Source organism: Stenella coeruleoalba (genome assembly GCF_951394435.1).
Source record: "Stenella coeruleoalba genome assembly, chromosome: 15".
Classification (NCBI taxonomy): Eukaryota; Metazoa; Chordata; class Mammalia; order Artiodactyla; family Delphinidae; genus Stenella; species Stenella coeruleoalba.
The window spans coordinates 50,271,881-50,290,706 of record NC_137161.1 but is presented as its reverse complement, the minus strand read 5'-3'; the positions used below and the strand labels follow the sequence as shown (position 1 = coordinate 50,290,706).

General features: G+C 58.5%; 2 protein-coding genes across 10 annotated transcripts in view; one reads left to right on the top strand and one right to left on the bottom strand.

Moving 5' to 3' along the window:
* Nucleotides 1-5,212, top strand: part of IFT140 (intraflagellar transport 140) — a 70,026-nt gene extending 64,814 nt beyond the window's left edge. For all 8 annotated transcript variants that reach the window (XM_079944047.1, XM_079944046.1, XM_079944045.1 and 5 more), the window contains one exon: nt 4,933-5,212. In XM_079944047.1, the coding sequence (XP_079800173.1) occupies nt 4,933-5,139 (207 nt within the window). In that variant the 3' untranslated portion in view covers nt 5,140-5,212. The remainder of the gene's footprint in view (nt 1-4,932) is intronic.
* A 913-nt stretch (nt 5,213-6,125) lies between these two features.
* On the bottom strand, nt 6,126-18,826 carry TELO2 (telomere maintenance 2). Of its 2 annotated transcripts, none has more exons than XM_079944050.1 (21): nt 18,542-18,826; nt 17,518-17,853; nt 16,727-17,004; nt 14,702-14,770; nt 14,359-14,506; nt 12,880-12,982; nt 12,641-12,709; nt 12,315-12,456; nt 12,089-12,225; nt 11,512-11,591; nt 11,190-11,291; nt 10,884-10,972; nt 10,700-10,791; nt 10,387-10,503; nt 10,205-10,276; nt 8,847-9,011; nt 8,307-8,398; nt 7,602-7,701; nt 7,360-7,424; nt 7,027-7,142; nt 6,126-6,261 (listed from the first exon to the last, which is right to left on the bottom strand). In XM_079944050.1, exons 2-21 carry the CDS (start codon nt 17,850-17,852, stop codon nt 6,155-6,157), a joined length of 2,478 nt encoding a protein of 825 aa, XP_079800176.1. In that variant the 5' UTR covers nt 17,853; nt 18,542-18,826; the 3' UTR covers nt 6,126-6,154. The 2 variants fall into 2 exon arrangements, with proteins under 2 accessions (XP_079800176.1, XP_079800175.1); XM_079944049.1 differs by having other exon boundaries at nt 18,317-18,634.

Here is an 18,826-nt window from a genome sequence, read left to right as displayed (position 1 = left end):
CGCAGTGGGGGAGGCACCTCCCCAAGTTTTGATTTTCTTTTTGACTTTTCAGCCTTTCTTATTTTGAAATAATTTCAAACTGAGAAGTTACAAGAATAATAGAACCCAACCCTTTACCAGATTCATTTTTTTTAACATTTTGCCACATTTATGTATTCATTCTATGTTTTAAATTTTCTATTTTATACATAAAATGGGTATTTTCTGAGCCATTTGACAGGCACAGACATCCTTTCCTGTCCCTTCACTCCTCAGTTTGCTAATAACACTTGGGGTGCCCACCTCCTGGAGTTGAGAGAGTGTATGTAAGATGGGTGTCACTTCCTTAAATGTAGGATAGAATGTGTAAGTGAACCCACTGGTCCTGGAGCTTTCTTTGTGGAAGGGTTTTGATAATTCAGTTTAACAGAGCAGTTCTCAAACATTTTGGTCTTGGGACCCCTTTACGCTGGGGAAGTTATTGAGGACCCTAAGAGCTTTATGTGGGTTATATCTACGAATATTTACTGTATTAGAAAATAAGCTAATAAATTTGTAAAATATTTGTTAATTTACTTAAAAATAAAACCCACTACATGGTAACATAAGTAACATTTTCATTTAAAATAACTGTATTTTTCAAAACAAAGACATTTAGTGAGAAAAGTAACTTTGTTTTACATTGTTGCAAATCTCTTTAATGTCTGACGTAATACGGGACAGCCAGACTCTCCATGTCTGCTTCTGCATTCAATGTGGTAAAATAAGTTTTCACTGAAATATGAAATCTGTGATGAAAACGCAGCTTCACCCCAATGTGTAGGTGAGAAGGGGAGGACCTTGTAGCAGCCCTGTCAAGTATTCGCGGGTCTTAGACACCACACCACACTCCACAAGTGGTGTTTCCTAAGTTAGTTGCAATGAGCAATCTGAAACCATGTCAGCATGCTTTTTGTACTTGTTACCTTAAAACCCGTTGGTCTACCTTCCATCTTTTACACATACATGATTTTGTAACATCATGGTGGTCGTTTGGAAAATACTGGTTCACTGGGTTGTGCAAATGTCAAAACATTTCATTACACACAAGAAATCCTGTTGGCAGCGATCTCATCAGGAAAGTCCAAGTATTGAGTGGACACGCAGCTGGTGGTGGCTGCGATGTAGGTAGGTGTGTGGTGGTGTCTCACTGTGGTTGTAACACCCTGTCTGCGTGGCTGGTGGCAAGCCCCTGCTCAGGTCCCCTCCTGCAAGTGCTCACACTGCTCCTTGCTTCATTGGGTGTTTGTCTTCTTATTGAGTGTGGCCTGGACGTTGTCTGCATCAGATGTGCGAGCTGCCGTGTTTTCTCCCCGTCTGTAGGGAGTTCCCTTTCATCCCTTGCCCTCCCCCTCCTTCTGGACTCCAGCCACTTGTATATATTGGCCCCTGGCTCAACTGATTCTTTTTCCCAGAATTTTTCCTATTTTCATTTGGGGCGGTTGCTTTGCTGTTGCTGCAAGTTGACTGTCTTCCTTCTGCAGAGTCCGCTCTGGTATTGCTCCTTCCGTAGTTTCACCTCCAGTGGGTCTGAACCGGCTCTCCTCCCTCCGTCTCCTGTGTCTCTTTATTCTGCTACTTTTTCCTCTGCCTTACTGAGCACGTGAAATATTTACTACTGTAAAGTCCTCGGCTCCATGTCAATTCCGGTTGTCCCTATTGGTCGATTCTTCTCTTTGTTATGGTTCGTATTTTCCTGCTTCGCAGGTCTGCAATTATTTATTGGATTCCAGACACTGTAAATGTTTTAGGTTGTCAAGTGCTGGAGTCTGTGTGTGTGTTCTTTTCAATATTGTTGAGTTTTCTCCTGGGATAAGGGTAAGTTACTTGGAAACAAATTTGATCCTTTTGTGACTGTATTTGGGAAATCTGTAATTATTTTTCCTTCAAATATTTTTTTTCTGCCTTATTCTCCCTTTCTGGGTCTCCAGTTGAGTGTTAGGCCTTTTCATATTAAGTGGATACACATTTGTAATTGATGTTCATTGTTATTAATCTTTTCTTCCTATTACTTGAATTAGGTAACATAACTATCTTCAAATATACTGACTCTCTCTGGCTATCTTCAATCCGCTGTTAACCTGTCCAGCAGATTTTTCATTTTAGATTTTGTATTTTTCTGTTCTAGAATTTACACTTAGTTCTTTTTTTTTAGTTTTCTGCTAAAATTTCCTATTTGTTGATTCATTAAGAAGGAACACTTTATACTCCTGAGCATAGTTGTAATTGCTGCTCCAAAATCTGTGCCACTAATTCAAACATCTGGACATCTCCATTATTTGTCTTTTCTCTTGAGTATAGGTCAGGTTTTCCTGTTTCTTTTTATGTCCAGCAGTTTTTTGTATCCCGGACATCGTGGATAACACATTGTAGAGACCCTGGCTTCTGCTATGTCTTCTTTCTGTCCTGCTTTCCTTAGGCAGCCATCTTTGTTGAGCTCAGAGTGTAAGCGCCCCCACCGTGGTGGGCAGCGGGGCTCTCTGCTCAGTACGTGGCTTTGCTCAGGCTCCTCGGCGTGTGGCTGGTCCCCACCACATGCAGAGTCAGGGTCAAGCAGAGGTCAGGGCAGAGCCCACACTCAGAATCTGTCTGCTCCACGACTGTCTTCACCATTTCCTCACATGCCAGCTGCTGTGGTGGATGCAGTTCTGATTCTGGTTCTTTTGGCCAGTTTCTTTGTGCCTTTTACTTCCCCCAGTGGCCCTGACTGGGCCTCCCCGAGGCAGAAGTTACAACAAGCAGAAAACTCACCCAAGTGTCGGCTCCCCCTGCCCACCTGCCCACGGTTGTTCTCCAGAGCCTTTTGCATTTTGCCCAGTTTGTCCTTGTCGTTTGGGAGGGGGGCTGGTCTAATGTGAGTTACCCTGCCCTCACCAGAAGCCTCTGTCCTCGTTCTTTTCGGTCTTCGTCCTCTGAAACCAGCAGCAGAACCCCACCTGGCTGCATTTTCCCTTCATCTTTTAAAGGACAGCACACAGACTGTGCTATAGTCCACGTGCTCTGCCCACGGCCTGTCCCTCGCAGGTAGTTCCTGGTGAGGCTGCAGTGACCCCGAGGGACCCCCGCTTTCCTTTCCCAAGTGCTGGCAAACCCAGGATTGACAACTCATTCAGAAGCGTTGCCAGTGGGCCAGGCTGGCCTCACGGGGCGCAGTTCCCAGATTCCCAGGAAAGCCAAGCGTCTGTGGCCCAGGTCTGGGGGGTCAGCACCATGAACTCAGACTTCCCGGCCAACTTGCTCACATCCTCCCGGCCCTGCCACTTCCACTCACCGACCCCTTTTGTTGTTGGGGAAACAGCTCTAAAGTGAATCCCAACAGGTTCCCACTTTTTTGGAGAATAAAACAAAAGTGGACTGCAGAGATGCTCAGACCACTGAATCCTCAAAATTAACAGAAAAATCACATTTCAAGTATTTCACCAAATTCTTTGTTGTCTCAAGCCTTGTTTGAAGCCCGTAGGATTTAGTAATTTTAAATTTTAAAAAATCTATAAATACATTGAGAAAGGATAGGCCTGCATGAGTTTCCTCCCCGGGTGTGGGCAGGGGACACAGAAGCCCCCACTGCTGCTCCAGGGTCTCCCCGTCCCTGGGACGTCCCTCCCGCTCGGTCCTCATGGCCCCATCCTGAGTCCAATCCTGACAGACTGCCGACCCTCCTTCTGGAGACGCTGCTTCCCTTGCCCCCAGTGCGCCTGGCTGTGTCGTTCCTCGCCCCCAGGTGTTCTCTCTGGCTTCCCCGCCGACTCCCACCCCCCCTCCCCTCTGCGTAGGCTCTCCAACCCAAACCCCACGGCTGCCCAACTCCCTCTACCCTTGCTGGGCCGGGCTTCTCACCGAAGCGCCCAGTGGCCTGGCTTGGTCCTCCCTTGTACCTGTGTCCTGTGTGCCCAGCACGGCTCACAGCTGGCCCTCAGCAGACACCGAGGCGCGTCCCTGGTGCCTGGGTATCTCCTTCCATCGTTGGAGGGCTCCTGGGCACTTGCACGCTGCATCCCCCATCCCTCCAAACACCCTATTTTATCTTTATGATCTTTATTGTTTATATCAGAGTTATATCTGTCTGAAATAAGATCAGTCTAAAATTTTATCATCTTTAAGAAATGCTAAGATGTGATTATTTCCTCATAAAGTCAAAAAGCTCCTGGAAATTTTGTTCATATTCTGAATTGATACTCAGTGTACCCGTAGAAGCCACGTGAGGCCCTGTTCCAGCTCCTTGTGCTTGCACATGACCCTCCCTGTGGGTGAGCAGGTGGAGCAGGTGTAAGGAGGTGTGGGTGGGTGCAGGCAGGTGGAGCAGGTGTAAGCACACCCGTCCTGCCTCAGACCCCACCCCAAGCTGCTGTGCGGCCCCCATGCCCCCCCCCCCACATATTCCCACTGGTAGGACCAGAGGAAGTCCTACAGGAAAACCACTGACAATCCCATAGTTCACCAGCCCCGGGCCAAGGACCACGCACACATGAGACTCACTAACCACAGGCCAATTAACTGGGGTAAATTGGAGGCCTGGTCAAAATACACAAGACAAACCATTTGTATGTTGCTGCCAGCCCTCTGGCCCAACAAGCACACACCCCAGAGTGAATGAAACAAACGGGAGACATGAATCCATCCTTTCCTCGAGGTCTCCCTGTGTGTATCCAGGGTGGGCGGACCCTCTGGGACGTGGTCCCCAGACACACAGAGTCCTGGTAACAGGCTGCCCATGGGACTCCCTGGGGGAGCTCACAGCACTGACCACCGGAGCCTGAGCCTCGCTGTCCGCAGATGCCACCAACGCTTGGGAAGGCCGGGAGGCCACCCGAGCCCCTTTACCAAAGGTGTCCCTCCCCTATTCACTCTGCCCCCGGGCTGGGCCCCTTGTTCCCACTGTGCGCTGACCGGTCACGGCTGTTGTGTGTGACCCAGGCCTACAAGTACCTGGAGGAGATGCGGAAGAGAGTGCCCTCCGCCAACGTGTCGTACTACGTGAGCCAGCACACTGTGGACGCCGTGCACCAGGGCCTGGGCATCCCTCTGATGTGCACCATGCCGGAGCAGATGCGCCACAACAACATGGAGGATCACAAGGAGATGGACGAGGAGGTGATGGAGGAGGTGGAGAATGGCCCCTGAGGGCCTGCCGCTGCCCAGGCTCTTCTGGGACTTGCCAGTCATTATCAGTAGCAGGAGCCTGACGTTCCTGGTGAAAGTTTTGTGTCTGAGTCCGTAGGTAGAGCTGTGGGAAAATGCGCTAGCCTCCGAGGGGCATCAGGGGGAGGGTCTCTAAGCCACCCCTTCTGAGTCCCTGACCCCTGCAGGATTTTGTTTTAGCCCCTTGACAGTCAAGGGAGTTGGTTCATTTTTCCCATGACATTCCCCCAAGTACAGGGTGTAAAGCCTAAGAAACTGAGGGTGTCCCCATATTCCCGCCCCCCCCACTCCTGGCACCCACACAGGTTGCCCAGCAGTGCATCTGACTGGTTCCCACAGGACACCCCGTCCTGACCACCGGGAGACAACGGTTGGCACTGGGCTGCAGCGGGAGGCTCTGTCCATCTAGGCCATGCCCTTTCCGTCGCCAGCTCCCACCATAAGGGGCCAATCAGGGACAGCACCATGATGGGGGCGGGGGGGCTGCCTCATGCTTTCCCACCCCCAGCTCCACCCACCAGCTGCCGAAATTGTCCAAATAAAGTCTGTTTTCTCAGAGGCCCGTGTCCCCTTCCTGCCCCCATTTCCATGTCTCCCCTTCAGGGGGCCGTGTGTGGGCACCAGGCTCCCTGCAGGAGTGAGAACCATAAAGAGCTCCTGCACCTCTTTTATTCTTCCTTTTCTGTTGTTCTTAAAGTCCCTGGCCTTTTCGGTGAGGAAGGGGTCGGGGCACATTGCTAAGAAGCCCCCAGGCCCAGTGGCCCCAGCTCTGCAGTCTACAGGCTGCACGGAGGCACCGGGCTGAGCAGCCATCCTGGAGCCCAAGCCTCAGAGGCCACATCCCAGTCCCAGTCTGTGGGGGCCAGAACCCGAGGCCCTGATGCAGAGTCTTCGCTGAGCCGCAGACACTCCAGGCTGTACCAGCTGCACCTCCGCCCCACGTGCTGGCCCCCAGCCCACACTCTTCCAGTGGGACATGCCTTCCGAGGGTCGGGGGCTAAGGAGAGGAGAGCGGGAGGAGCTTATCTCGGAGCTTCTCCAGAAGCAGTAGTGCCTTCACCGCCAGCAGCCTGCAGTCCTTGTCTGGGTCCTTCTCGGCCACGTCTGCAAAGAGAGAAATGGAAGCGTGGGCAGCGTCACAGCGGGCCAGCCCTCTTCAGCTGCTCATTTGAGGCCTCCTGAATGAGCCCCGCGTGGCACCAGAATCTCCTCAGACGCCGGCAAAGGGCTCCTTAGCACCTGGGGCTAGGAGCCCGGCCGGGGAGGCACCTGCACCCACAGCACAAGGCCCCGAGCCGTCCCAACACACCGAATGCAGATGTGCTCAGACACCCATGTGGGGGGGCTGGCCTGCAGGAGCCTAGGAGGCTCATGGGCTGCCTTGCCGGGCAGGGTTGGCAGAAAGGGAGAGAAAGGCCGCCATCAGAACCACCGGGCCTGCCAGTGTGGATGCAGATGAGCTGCGAGCCCTGAGGGTGGACACGGGCACGGTGGCTCTGAGGGCCATGGCTCAAGTGCCCACAGGTGGGGGTACTACTGGCCACAGAGACTTTAAAAAGAGCACGTGTGTGGGGAAGGGGTGGCCGCCAGAGAAAATGTGGCAAAATGCCAATCACCACTGTTACTCTGCTGAGGATGGAACTTTCCAGCATATACAGGTGCCACCCCCACATCTGGGCGCCTTCCCTGCAGGACTCCCCAAAGTCAAAGTGACCCGACAGCAGCCATGTCCCCACCCCCACACTGAGGACACTCAGCACACAAACGGGAGCCACATGACGCTCATGCTAGGCCGCGGACTGGGCCATGCTGCCCACGAGCTGACGGCCTCCCGCCGCCTGGCCACGGTGACCCCGGCCTAGCACTCACCTCCCAGCCAGGACCGGGCCTCCAGCAGCTCGTCCAGCAGGTCTGCCAGCAGCCGCTCAGCCGGAACGCTGAGGAGGACGGCGGAGACAGCAGACAGCAAGCCCTGGCGCACATAGCTGCGGAGAAGGCAGGAGCCTGAGCCATGAGGAGCCGCAGCCTGGCGCCCTCCACCCACGCCAGGCAAGCCCTGCCAGCCCTTCCTGCTGCAGGAGCGCCCAGCCAGGCTGCCTCTCGGCCACCCCAGAAGCCGCCACCCACCTCCCACTGTCCACTTTCCAGCAGGATTCAGGACCCTCACCCCACCTGACTCCCCTCAGCCCTGTAGCTACTCACGCATCACCATGGAAACGAAGGGCCCACACGAACTCCAGCAGGGCCTTGCCCATGGGCACAGCCACCTGAAACAGCAGAAGCCAGTAGGCAGGGGTCCTGGCACACAGCAGTCCCCGCCTCAGACCCCATCCTCGGGTCCAAACACTCCTGTCCCAAGGCAAGGCCCACAGGGGGACAGAACATGGCGCAGACCCCACAGGAGGTGAGCCATCAGATGCCAGAGGAACGGGGTCCCAGCTCACCGTGGTGTTCACAGCCAGGTACATCAGGGCCCCTAAGGTGTGGGCCAGTCTCCCAAGAACCAACTGGTCATCTCCCAAAAGGTCGAAAGTCACTAGAGGCCTACAACACAGAACCCAGTGAATGGTGCAGGCCAGGCACTCAGGGCCGGCTCCCCAACCTCGTGGGCCACCAAGGGCACCCCAAGCCCCTGGACGCCCCTCCTCACTGCCTGTCCCCACATGGTGCCCAGAGCCACAAGAAGGTGTTGGACAGACTCCCCGTCACTTTGCAAGGCCACCTGGTCAAGCCCGGGCCTGGATCAGGAAGCAGGACCGCTGCCTGCAGGGCCTCTGCAGCAAAGGGCTCCAGGCCCTTCCCTCTGTCCACAGAGCCTTGCACCCACGTGGCGATGGCTGGGGGATATCTGCACCCCGCTCGGGCTGAGGCAGGACAAGGATGCACACGGGGGCGGCAGGGCACGCCGGGTCGAGGCACGAGGGTGAGGCTCTGGCCCCGGCCCCACCATGAACCCAGCATCCGGAGATAGCGGACACCCTGACGCCTAATGCCCTCACGTCACTTGATTTAAGCTACAAACAATCACAGCCGAGTTCCTGACCCCCCGAACCCAAATCCCACCTTAGCCCCCACCCTAGGGACCCTCCCACCCACGGATGCCAGGGCTCCTGTTCCCCAAATCACAGGCCTCCAGAAAACTCTCTCACCTGTCAAAATGTTGAAGGAGGGGGAAGAAGAAGTAGCCAGCCACCGAGTTGAATTCGTTGGGGCCAACGGCTGGTGCCCGCCCCGCAGAGCCCTGCCAAACACACGTGCTCACAAGGCGCCAGGCAGGGCACAGGGCACAGCCTTGCCTGGAGACCTCACACCAGGGACACTCGGGGACACGTGGGAGGGGTGGTCCTGAGCACCAGAGGAGCAGGCACCACCCCCCACCCCCGGTGATGACTGAGAATGTCTCCAGACATGGCCCAACGTCCCAGGAGAGCACATTCAGCCCCGGCCTAGAGGGACCCCAATGACCCAGCACACGCCAGGCCAGTTGTTGCCGACAGAGAACCCTCAGGGCTGTTTTCACACGTTTTAACGCTGCATTCACGTTTTAAAGTCACTTCAGTGTGATGCCCTAACAGCATGTGTCACATCACTCAGTTTGTACCAAAAACCCTCCCTTCACAGGACACTGTGGTCACTGTCCCCTCGGGGCAGAGGTCCCACCCAAGAGGCCACCCCAGGGCCTGGCTGACCTTGGAAAACCGCCGGGTCTTACGTCTGACGCGCTCCTCCACCACCGCCCGCCAGGCCGGGACCACAGCACCACCAGGCTGGGAGCCGGGGTCTGGGGAGCCCCGCTGGGGAGCCTTCCCAAGGCGCCCCGGCCGAGACAGCTCCTGGGCGGCCAGAGTCAGGACCTAGAAGAGAGGAGACACCCGGGGTAGCCGCCATCCCACTGGGGAAGGATGACATCTTCCAAATTTCAAGGTGAATCAGGTGCCCTCGAAGGCCCCAGCAGTCCTCAGGGGGGAGGTTCTGGGAACCCCATGCTAGTCAGTTAGAGTCCCTTAGGCTCGCTTCAGTTTGTCGGGTGACAGAAAGGAGGTGGGCGTGCTCCCTGCTGACGAGCCTGAAACCTTTGGTCACTTCTCCCGAAGCCCATCCAATCCCGCCACCCCCACCTCTCAGGATAAGGGAAGGAACCCCAGCCCAGGCCATATGTGAACGGAGCCGGACCCGGAGGCCACACGTGCAACCTCGTTTTTAGGAAGCACCCAGGACAAGCAGATGCACAGACAGAGCAGACTGACTGCGGGGCTGGGGGTGGGGAGGGAGCGTCTTGGGTTCTTTTGAGGGTGACATGGGACGTCCTGAAAGCAGGTGGACGTGATGGTCACATGACGTCGGGAAAGTACCAAACGCCCTTGAACCGTAAACACAGAAACGCTGAACTTTTTTTCAGCTTTGTCTTAGTCTCTGTGTCACTGTGACGAACACACGTGGTGTATCGTTCACCATGGTAATCGTTGTTCAGCACGGCTCAGCGGCACCAGGTAAACTCATGGTGCCGCCGTCACCACCAGCACCTCCAGAACCTTCTCATCCTCCCAAACTGAACCTCTGTCCCATTAAACCCTGACTCCCCACCCCTCCCTCAGCCCCTGGCACCCACCATCTGCTCTCTTCCTGTGAATCTGATGGCTGCAGGGACCTCACGTAAGTGGAATCGTACGCTATTTGTCCTTTTGAGTCTGGCTTATTTCCCTGAGCACGGTGTCAGAATTTCGTTCCTTTTTAAGACCAAGTAATATTCCACTGTATGAACCCACCACGTTCTACTTATTTTAGGACTGAATTTTACGGTGTGTGCATCATACCTCAGTAACGCTGTTATCTAAAACAAAGAATGCAGCCCCTGAAGCCCATGCTCTGTCAAGAAAACATCAGACAGACGCTGGTCCCAGCCTCTCAGGTCTGGCAACAAGGGGCTTGGGGAGGCCTGTGGTCCCATCCCTATAGATTCTGGCAAATGCTTGCTCCCCCTCCAGGGGCTTTGCACCAGGCCTGCCAGTCCAGCCCTGATGAGTGGGACAGAGGCCCAGGCACTTACGTCCAGAATGTCCATGCGCTGCCGGAGGCTGTAGTTGAGGGCGTAGAACTGTGCGGTCAGGTACTCCGCCACCTAGGCCGGGCGGACGAGAGGCCTCTGAGGACCACAATCCCGGAGACAGGGTCCCAGCACAGCCGCTGCTGGGGGCACAACCCGGGCTCCACTCAGCCGCGGGGACTCACCCGAGCCGGGTCTGTGACTGTGAGGGCCACCAGGGCCCTCTGGCGCAGCCCCTCGAACCCCACCACGGCTGTCTTCTCCTCCAGGTGCAGCAGCACCTTGGCCAGCTCCACGCTCACCTGCGCACAGGGTTAGGGTGCTCGACAGAAGGGGCCTGTCTTGAGGAGCCTGGGCTGCGCCCCCTGCCCCCCACCCCGGCAGAGGCCCCGCTGCCAAGGCCCATGTGGGCCACATGGGGCTCCCTGAAGACACATGCCCTTGCCAAGCCATCACCCACCTCCTGCAACCCTGACAGCCCAGCCCTCATGCGCTCACCTCCTGAGTGGCAGCCGGGCTCCTGAAGATCAGCCCCTCGAGGGCCCACAGGGCCGCCTCCCAGCGTTCCCAGTCCTCGGACCCAGTCAGAGCTGCCCAGAACCCACATGGTGCCTGAGTGAGGCGGAGCCGGCGGGCAGGGTGGGCAGCATGCGGGGGACCCGGGGCAGGGGCGGGGGCATACCTTCCAAGCAGCCCCGCACATACGAGGGCGCCTTGCTGCTTCTCTGCTCCCTGTCTACCGACATGTCGTAGGGGACAAACTCATCATCGCTGAGGAAGAAGAACAGACACGCAGACCTGCCTGTCACCCAGGACTCACCCCCAGTCCCTGAAGCTTTGGGAATGGCTGCCGGGCTGAGAGTCCCGTGGGCTGATTTCCAGGTGGGAGGAGGACTCGTGAGGCAGAGGGAACCGGCGCCGCAGGGCCCACACCCTGAGGTGGGCCCCGCCAGGACCCTCGCACTCTCCCCCGTGGGGCTGCCCCCACCTGTCCAGCTCGGAGTCGGAGCCCTCAGGCCCAGTCTGGGGTCCACTGCAGTCCACAGTCTCTCTGTCAGGAGTCTCTCCACTGACCGGAGCGAAAGACGGGCTTTGGGGACAGAGAAGGATCCCTCAGGGGTGCCCCACAAGTCTCTCATCCCAGAACCCATGCTTCCCGAGGAAGCGCCCTCACCGCCCCCGCCCTCATCTTAGCTTCTGCCTCAGCGATAGCAGGACAGGAGTAACAGGTGTGCAGCAGCCACCCCACCTGGCCCACCATGCCCAGAGCTCCAGGTGGGGACCAGGGATCGGGGCACAGAGACCCTCACCCCGCCTCTGAGGGGCCGTCAGCCGCGGGCCGGGGCATGGCCAAAGCCAGCATCTCACGGGTCAGCTCATCCTCTTCATACTGCAACGCAGATGTGCTGGAGTTGGCTGGGACGGGAGCAGTGGGAGTGGTACAGCTGGGCCCCTGCGAGGCCCTCCCATCACAGCCCGCAGTCTGCGCTTCTGGCCTCTGGCAGCCAACGGTCTTTCAAGAGCAACTGTCCAGGTTTCCCCCTCTGCAGAGGGTGGCACTTGGGGGGCTGAAGGCTGGAGGGCCTGGGAATCCCCCAGACACAGAGCAGATGTGGCACCGTCTCCAAGGACATCCCAGAGGGCTCGGCAGATGGAGGGGAGGCCTGAGAGTCCCGTCTAGAGAATCCACCTGGGGACACGTGCTCAGGCACCAGCTGAGGGGCTGCGCCTCCCCTCCCCGCCCAGCCGCGGCCTCAGCAGCGCCACCAGGTCCAACTTGACACCAAGCACAGATCTCTGTGGTCCTGGACACAGGCAGGCAGGGTGACATTGGGGCAGGAGTGTCGGCAGCTCAGGGAGAGCATGGCAGGCGCAGCCTTTGCTCACCTGGAACTTCAGGGGAGGCCCCTCGGGGTGGATCCGGGCGCTGGCCACCTCAGCCACGATCATGCCCAAGCGGCGCACAGGGGGTAGGCTGCTGTCCAGGCGGCTCTTCACTCCCTCCATCAGGCTGGCCAACAACTCTGAAAGCACCGATGTGCATGGGCTGAGCTGGGGGGAGGATGGGGCTCCGGCGGGGGCAGTGGGGATGGGGCACCCACTGCATGCTCACCGTCCCGGCTGTCCCGGAGCTCTGCCTCCCCCAGGTGTGCCAGGCAGATGAGGATGGCCTTGCTGACGTAGCGCTGCTGCACCAGGGGCACATGGCGGATGGCACTGCTGCTGCCCCACGTCTCCAGGAGCTCCTTCAGCGCCTGGTGGGTGGTAGGCTCGGCCTGGCAGACAGCCCCCGCCTCCCCAACGCATCCCGGAACCTCGTGGGCCTTGGTGCCCATGTCCCCACAGCCCCAGAGAGGCTCCAGCCAGCGCCCTCCACTCCAGGCAGGAATGCTCTCCCGCAGGGACTGAAGGTCCCTTACCTGCACAGGCAGCGCTTACCTGCATGAGGAGTGAGCGCCGCTGGCTGTCCATGGCCAGGTAGCCCAGCAGGCTCTGCAGCATGGGCATCTGCGACAGAGCCGGCGTCCTCTTACCGTCTGCCAGGCAGACACCACCCGCCCGGCCCGGGGAGCCCAGGGGCGGGACGAGTCTGGGCTGAAGGACCGCGACATGTCCGGGCGCCCAGCACTGCTCCAGCCCCGCCTGCCGCAGCTACCACCCCCGGCCGGCACCCTCACCGTGCAGCTGTACTGTAGGAATAGCAGCTTCCGGGTCATTACAAACTGGGCCTTCTTACTCTTTGTCACCACATTCCCCAGCAGCCGTGAGAGGACTTCAGGCCTGCGAGGCATAGCGGTGGGGAGAGAGAGAAGCACAACTCCGAATCCCATGGATCCGCACTGGACCCCCGGGCTCCGCGCTAACCACCAGGGAGCCGCGCAGGTGCTTCAGCCCTGAGTCAGTCCTAACTCTCCCTCCTCCCAGTAAATGTGGAAACCAGGGAGCCCAGCGACTAGACACAAGAGGACATCCCTTGCCTGCCCCGACCAGTCCAGGTGAAATGCTCTGCCTAGACCAGGGCAGCCAGCTTTCTCTGTGAAGGGCCAGGCTGACAGGCCATCAGGCTCTGTAGAGACACGGTAGCTGAGAGCAGCGACGGCAGGTAGGTACACGGCTGAGTGTGGCTGTTTGCTGATAAAACTTTACTTACAAAAACACAGTAAGCCATGTTCGACCCAAAGGCCGTAGTCTGCAGATCCCAATCTAGACTGAGACCCCTGCTTCCTTTAGCGAGTGAGAGCTCAACACACGCTCACGCCAGCACGGAAGGAGGTGAGGCTGTGTTCCCCTCCTCGTCCCTCAAATCAAAGACGTGAAGGTTAAAAGAAAAAGAAAAAACAAGAAAACTGATAAAGTCGAAGAGAAAGACCCAGGCAAAGTGACCTACAGCCCTGGGGCAGACAGCACAACAGCCCCGGTGACAGAGAAGGCTGAGCCCTACCCAGTGACCCACGGTACGCTGGGCTCACACGGTAGTTAGGACGTCTCAGAGAAGCCAAACCAGTGGTGCGGCCAGGACAGACCCAGGCCTGTGTTAAGGTGGGGGCCCGCCCTCACGAGGAGCCTTCACACAGGCGAGTAAAAGACTCGATCAGATGGTTCGTGATGCCTTCAAAACACACACCCTCAGCCAGGATCAAAGAAATGTGAAGTCAAACAGGGAAGAAAAGTCTTTGGCAGAGAAACAGGCCCTTCATGCCGGGAGACGGTCTGAAGGAACGTCGATGACAACCAAGCGACCCAGCACTGCCCTTTCAGGAACATGGCCCGCAGACCCCCTTGCTCACCGACACAGAGGTGGACGGGCACACAGGAAAGTCACCACAGCCACCAGGTGGGAGGAAGCTGTGTTCCCCGCACACCCTCCTGCATGATTTGGGTTTTCTGAGAACAGGGACCCTCAGGCTGCAGAGAAGCTGCAGCCTCTGTCTCGGTCCAGCCAGGTGTGGACTGGGGGGCCCAGCCCAGCCGTCAGGAGTGGGAAAGATGGGCTTTTGCACAGCCAAACTCTACAAAATGACCGGCCACCAGACAAAGGGGCCACCGCCCACGTCCCGTGAGTGTTGACCCCACATCGGCAGGAGTCGTTTGGATCCCCACTGCCCGCCCTCCTGGGGGAGAAGCGTTTGCAGCAGGAAGGATGCCTTACTTCTTACCCTGGGGCAGCCTCCACGAACCCCTTCAGCACGGCCTCCATGGCCCAGTCGGGCACGCGCTCCACCAGGCACCAGCAGACCCGCTGCCAGAGGCAGCTGCCCTGGGTGAGCACCGTCAGCCGGGGCACAAGCACGCCCAGGACCTCCTCTGAGGGGAAGCACACAGGGGCCCTGAGCCCAGGGGCCATGGGGCGTCCAGTGTCTGCAGCCCACAGGCCCACCTGTCACAGAGCCAAGCCCCTACCCAGGGGCCCAGCAGGGCCAGACCCAGGCAAGGGGACCTCAGCAACTCCCTGCACCCCTCCCGGGACGTGCCGCAGCTTCTCCCACGACGAACACTCACTCTGTCTCCCGTGGACGCAGGCTTTCCCCAGGACCTGAGACAGGAAGGAGACGGAGCAGTCCAGGCCACCTGGGACAGGAAGGAGACGGTGGTAAGGCCATCAACGTGCACCTGGCTGAGCAGAGACAGACCTTGTTCCAGGCAGATCCCACGTTGTAAAACTGCCAACTTGTTCAGTCTAATTCCAACCGCACCAGCATTGTTTCCAACTCAAAGAGCCAATGAAAATAATCATTTAAAAAGCATTATGTTCACAGTGATCCTACAAAGCAGGGACCACTGCGGGGCACCAGGAGGCGGCAGCACCAGAAAGGCCCAGTGAAGAGGAGGGGCTCTAAGCGCCACAGGGAGGAAATGAGGACGGAGGAACAAGGAGAGGGTGGGTGGCGGCAGCAGCCCCAGAGGAGCCAGGGGTGATGGGACCGACCAGGAGACAGATGGCCCCGCGCATGATGCAAACGCAGTATCTGAGATCTAAAGATGGGCGTTTGGGATCCTGCCAAGACAGAATTCAACGCAGCCACTCACAGGATGAAGGGGACATTGCTCCGGAGGCATTCAGGACACCCGGGCAGGCCGCCCCTCCCAGCCAGAGCAGAGGCTGGGCGGCCCAGCTGGAACCCCGCTTGGACACTTGGGCTGGAGAAACGCAGGCGCACACCTACCCCGGAGTGGTTCCCTCACCCAAGACAGTAATGCTCAAGGACACAGCAGGGCAAGCAGGGGTGTGCAAACACAAGGGGGCCCCACAGAGCAGCACAGGCCTCACCCCTGCGGCCCCCTGCCGAGTGCCACCTGGCCGTCTCCCAGGGCAGCCACTCGCCATGTGGGCAGACAGGCGACCCCTCACGACCCGCGTCCACGAAGGCAGAACAGTCTGCGAGATGTGGGCACAACTCCAGCCCCAAGGACACAATACTTAGGTCTATTTCTCTCAACACCCGTGAGGACCACCGGCCTGCATCAGCCACCACTCTGAGCGCCGGGTCGGCGGTGCGCACAAGCCCCAGCCCACAGCTCACTCGGGGTGGGGGTGGGGGGGGGAGTCGGACAACAGGGCGGGGCCCCTCTGAGCACCGTAGAGGATGGTCAGTTCCAGGGAGAGGACAAGCCAGCAGCTACGACACTAAACAGGGTGACCAGAAAGGCGGCCCTGAGAAGAGGCACTTGAGGCCAGAGCATGGGGCATCCCAAACAGGAACGCCCGCCAGTCCAGAGCTGGGAGGAGGCGGGAGCAGAGATGCTGGAAGGTTCTGAGTGTGGCTCATGGTAACAGCATCATGCAGTTGCTCAGCTCAGACAAGACAGGAGGGCACGTGGGAGACTGTGGTAAGAATCCAGGCGAGATGAGGGACTCGGGCCGGGGTGGGGGCAGTGCAGGGGCCGGGGCCGCAGGGAAGGCAGGGCCTCACTGGGGGAAAGGGCAGTGGCTCGGACAGCCCGCCCGCTGTTCACCACCTGACGCCCACCCCCACTCAGGCCGCCATGGCCCCTGGCTTCTCTCGGCTCTTGGAACACACACGTGGGGAGCCACGTCCCTAATGCTCCAGAGACCATGATTAGTGGAGAGGGTGGGCAGGAAGCTGCTCCCATGGCCCCCAGGTACAGAGAGCTCCCTCAGAGTCGGCCCCCAGCACCGCCACCAGACACCAGAGCACCGAGGTCCTCCACCCACGATGACAAGGCCATGGGCACCGCAGCCGGCAGCCACCTTGGACGGACCCTCCTCACAGCAAGAGCTTTTTGGTTTCCAGACTGTGGACGTTCCCTTATTCTGAGTGAGGGGCCGGGCGGTGAGCAGCCCCACCTGGACATCCAACCAAGGACTGCAGGGCTTACGGGTCAGCTCCACCTCCCAGGCAGCAGAGCTGTGGGTGAAACTTCACGGCTGGGTGGCTGCCGCCCCAGACATGTGATAACGTCTGACTGGATGATGGCACTGCCAGAGATGGCAAAGTCCCTGGAGCCCTGGGAGGGAGGGAGGGGACGATGGCCTGAGGAGGCTATTAGAAGAGGGGCTCTCACCTCGGAGAGAGTCCACGACCACCTGCAGCACCCGCAGGACTTCCTCGCCCAGCAGAGGGAAGTAGTTCTGAGGGAGGAATGTGGCCAGGTTCTCCCGCTGCAGACGGTTGCCCAGGCGATCGGGCAGGCCCACCACCTTGGTGAGAAGTGTCTCCTGGAGCAGGGGGAAGGCTGGCCCTGCCTGCTGCCGACACTGCCCCTCCATCACAGCGGCCATCCTGCCCACGCTCAGGAACCTGGCCAGCAGTTGCGCCATCTTCATCAGACAGAAGCTGGGGCTGAACCAAGAGCAGGTGTAAACAGCCTCGCTTCCTAGGAGGGGCATGAAAGCCTGCCAACCCCACGCACCTTCCCCACCTTGGAATCACCTGACCCACTGACTTCCACAGCAACTGCTGAAAATCCAGCTTCCCAATGACACAGCTTCCCCGCAAGGACCGTGGTGGGCTTGATGTTGAGGGAATGAGTTTGCTGGGGTGCCTCACACAGAGCTGGGGGCCACAGAGTTAAGGGGCCCCAGGAGGATGGCCATGCCCACTGCCTACCTAGACCACCTAAGCCCGGATGCAAACACTCCTGCTGCCCCCTGGCCCACATGGCAAGACAGAGGGCTAGGGCCTTCCCATCGCAGGAGATTAACGCAACCCGCTTTTAGTTCAGTGCTCTGACATGCACAGGTTTTATTCTCTCACCTTTCAGGATGCCAAACTCTCACAGAATTTGGAGAACCCGTTGGTTCGAAATCCTTCAGGTGTTAAAGCAACCCCATAATCAGACCCAGCCCAGCTCACCTGGCAGCACCCTCGATGGACTCCATCAGCACCAGGAAGGCTTGGTCAGCCGGGCCCTCCAGGAAGAAGCTGGCCCACAGCTCCTCCATTTGGCCGTCAGGCAGCAGCTCCAGCCAGTCGGGGCTCAGCTTGCTGACCAGACATCTGAGAAAGGTGGAAAAGTGGATCCTGACAAACTCCTCCTGCTCCTCAGGGAGGGCTGGATTCTCCGTTGCACCAAGATAGCGCTTCAGGGACCCCAGGGTACAGAAGATGCGGCCCCCATCCTCAGAAGATGAAAGGATGTGAACAGCCTCCCAGACGGTGAGCCGGACGGCAGAGACCTCAGGATCCATCCTGGAGTTCACAGGAAAGGCATGTGAGAAAGGAAGTCCAGGGACCTGTCATCATCCACGTGGGACTCAGTCTCGGATAAGGAAGCACTTTTCACATATTCTCAGAAAGCCCGCTCTCCCGCCCTCGAGGAGGGAAGGTTTCATGGTCCAAGGCTTCCATGGTGCCCTCTGCAGAAGGGCAACCACGCCCCAGGGACCCATGTCTGGAGACACCTTAGATGTCACAACCGGAGGTGCTAGTCTGCCTCTAATGGGTGGCTGAGGCCAGGGATGCTGGTAAACATCCCATATACCCCATTACGCAGGACAGCCCCCAAAACAGGAGTATCCAAACCCAAATGTCAAGGGAGCTGAGGTTGGGAGACCCATCAGCACTTCTAACTCCCTGACGTATCCACCTGTGGTTCACCTTGCCAAGCTCCCTTCCTTCCCAGAAACCAAAACCATCTGCAGGTTGCATTTACTTCGGGTCGGGCGCCCCTGCAGCACGAGCGCCATTAAGTAGACACCTGTCTGTCACCAGTGCACCCAGCCACTAGGTCGGGATGCACTAGGGGCCCAAGAAGTGTCCCCACTGGCCTGGGCCTCCTCGCCCAGCCCGGTCCACGCGCGCTCCTTCTCGGGGTGTGGAGACCGGCTAGCGATCGCCCGGCCCCGCGCCCGCTCCCCAGCGTGCGCCCGGAGCCCACCTAGTGGCGCGGCGGGCAGCGGTCCTCGGGGGACGGGATGGGGTGTCGGGGCGGGCGGGGACCTCCGGACGGGCAGCGGTCACAGGGAAGCGCGCACCCGCCGGGTCCGCAGAGTCGCCACGGCGCGCTGCGTCCCGCTCACTCCGCCAATACCGACCCGTCGCCGATTCGTCACAGCCCCCGCGGCCCAGCTCTGCGCTCGGTTCGCGGTCCAGCTCACGCGGCCGCAGAGCAAAAGTTCCCGGGGCCCTGGTAGAGCTGGTGCTGAATTTTTTGAGCCTGTGG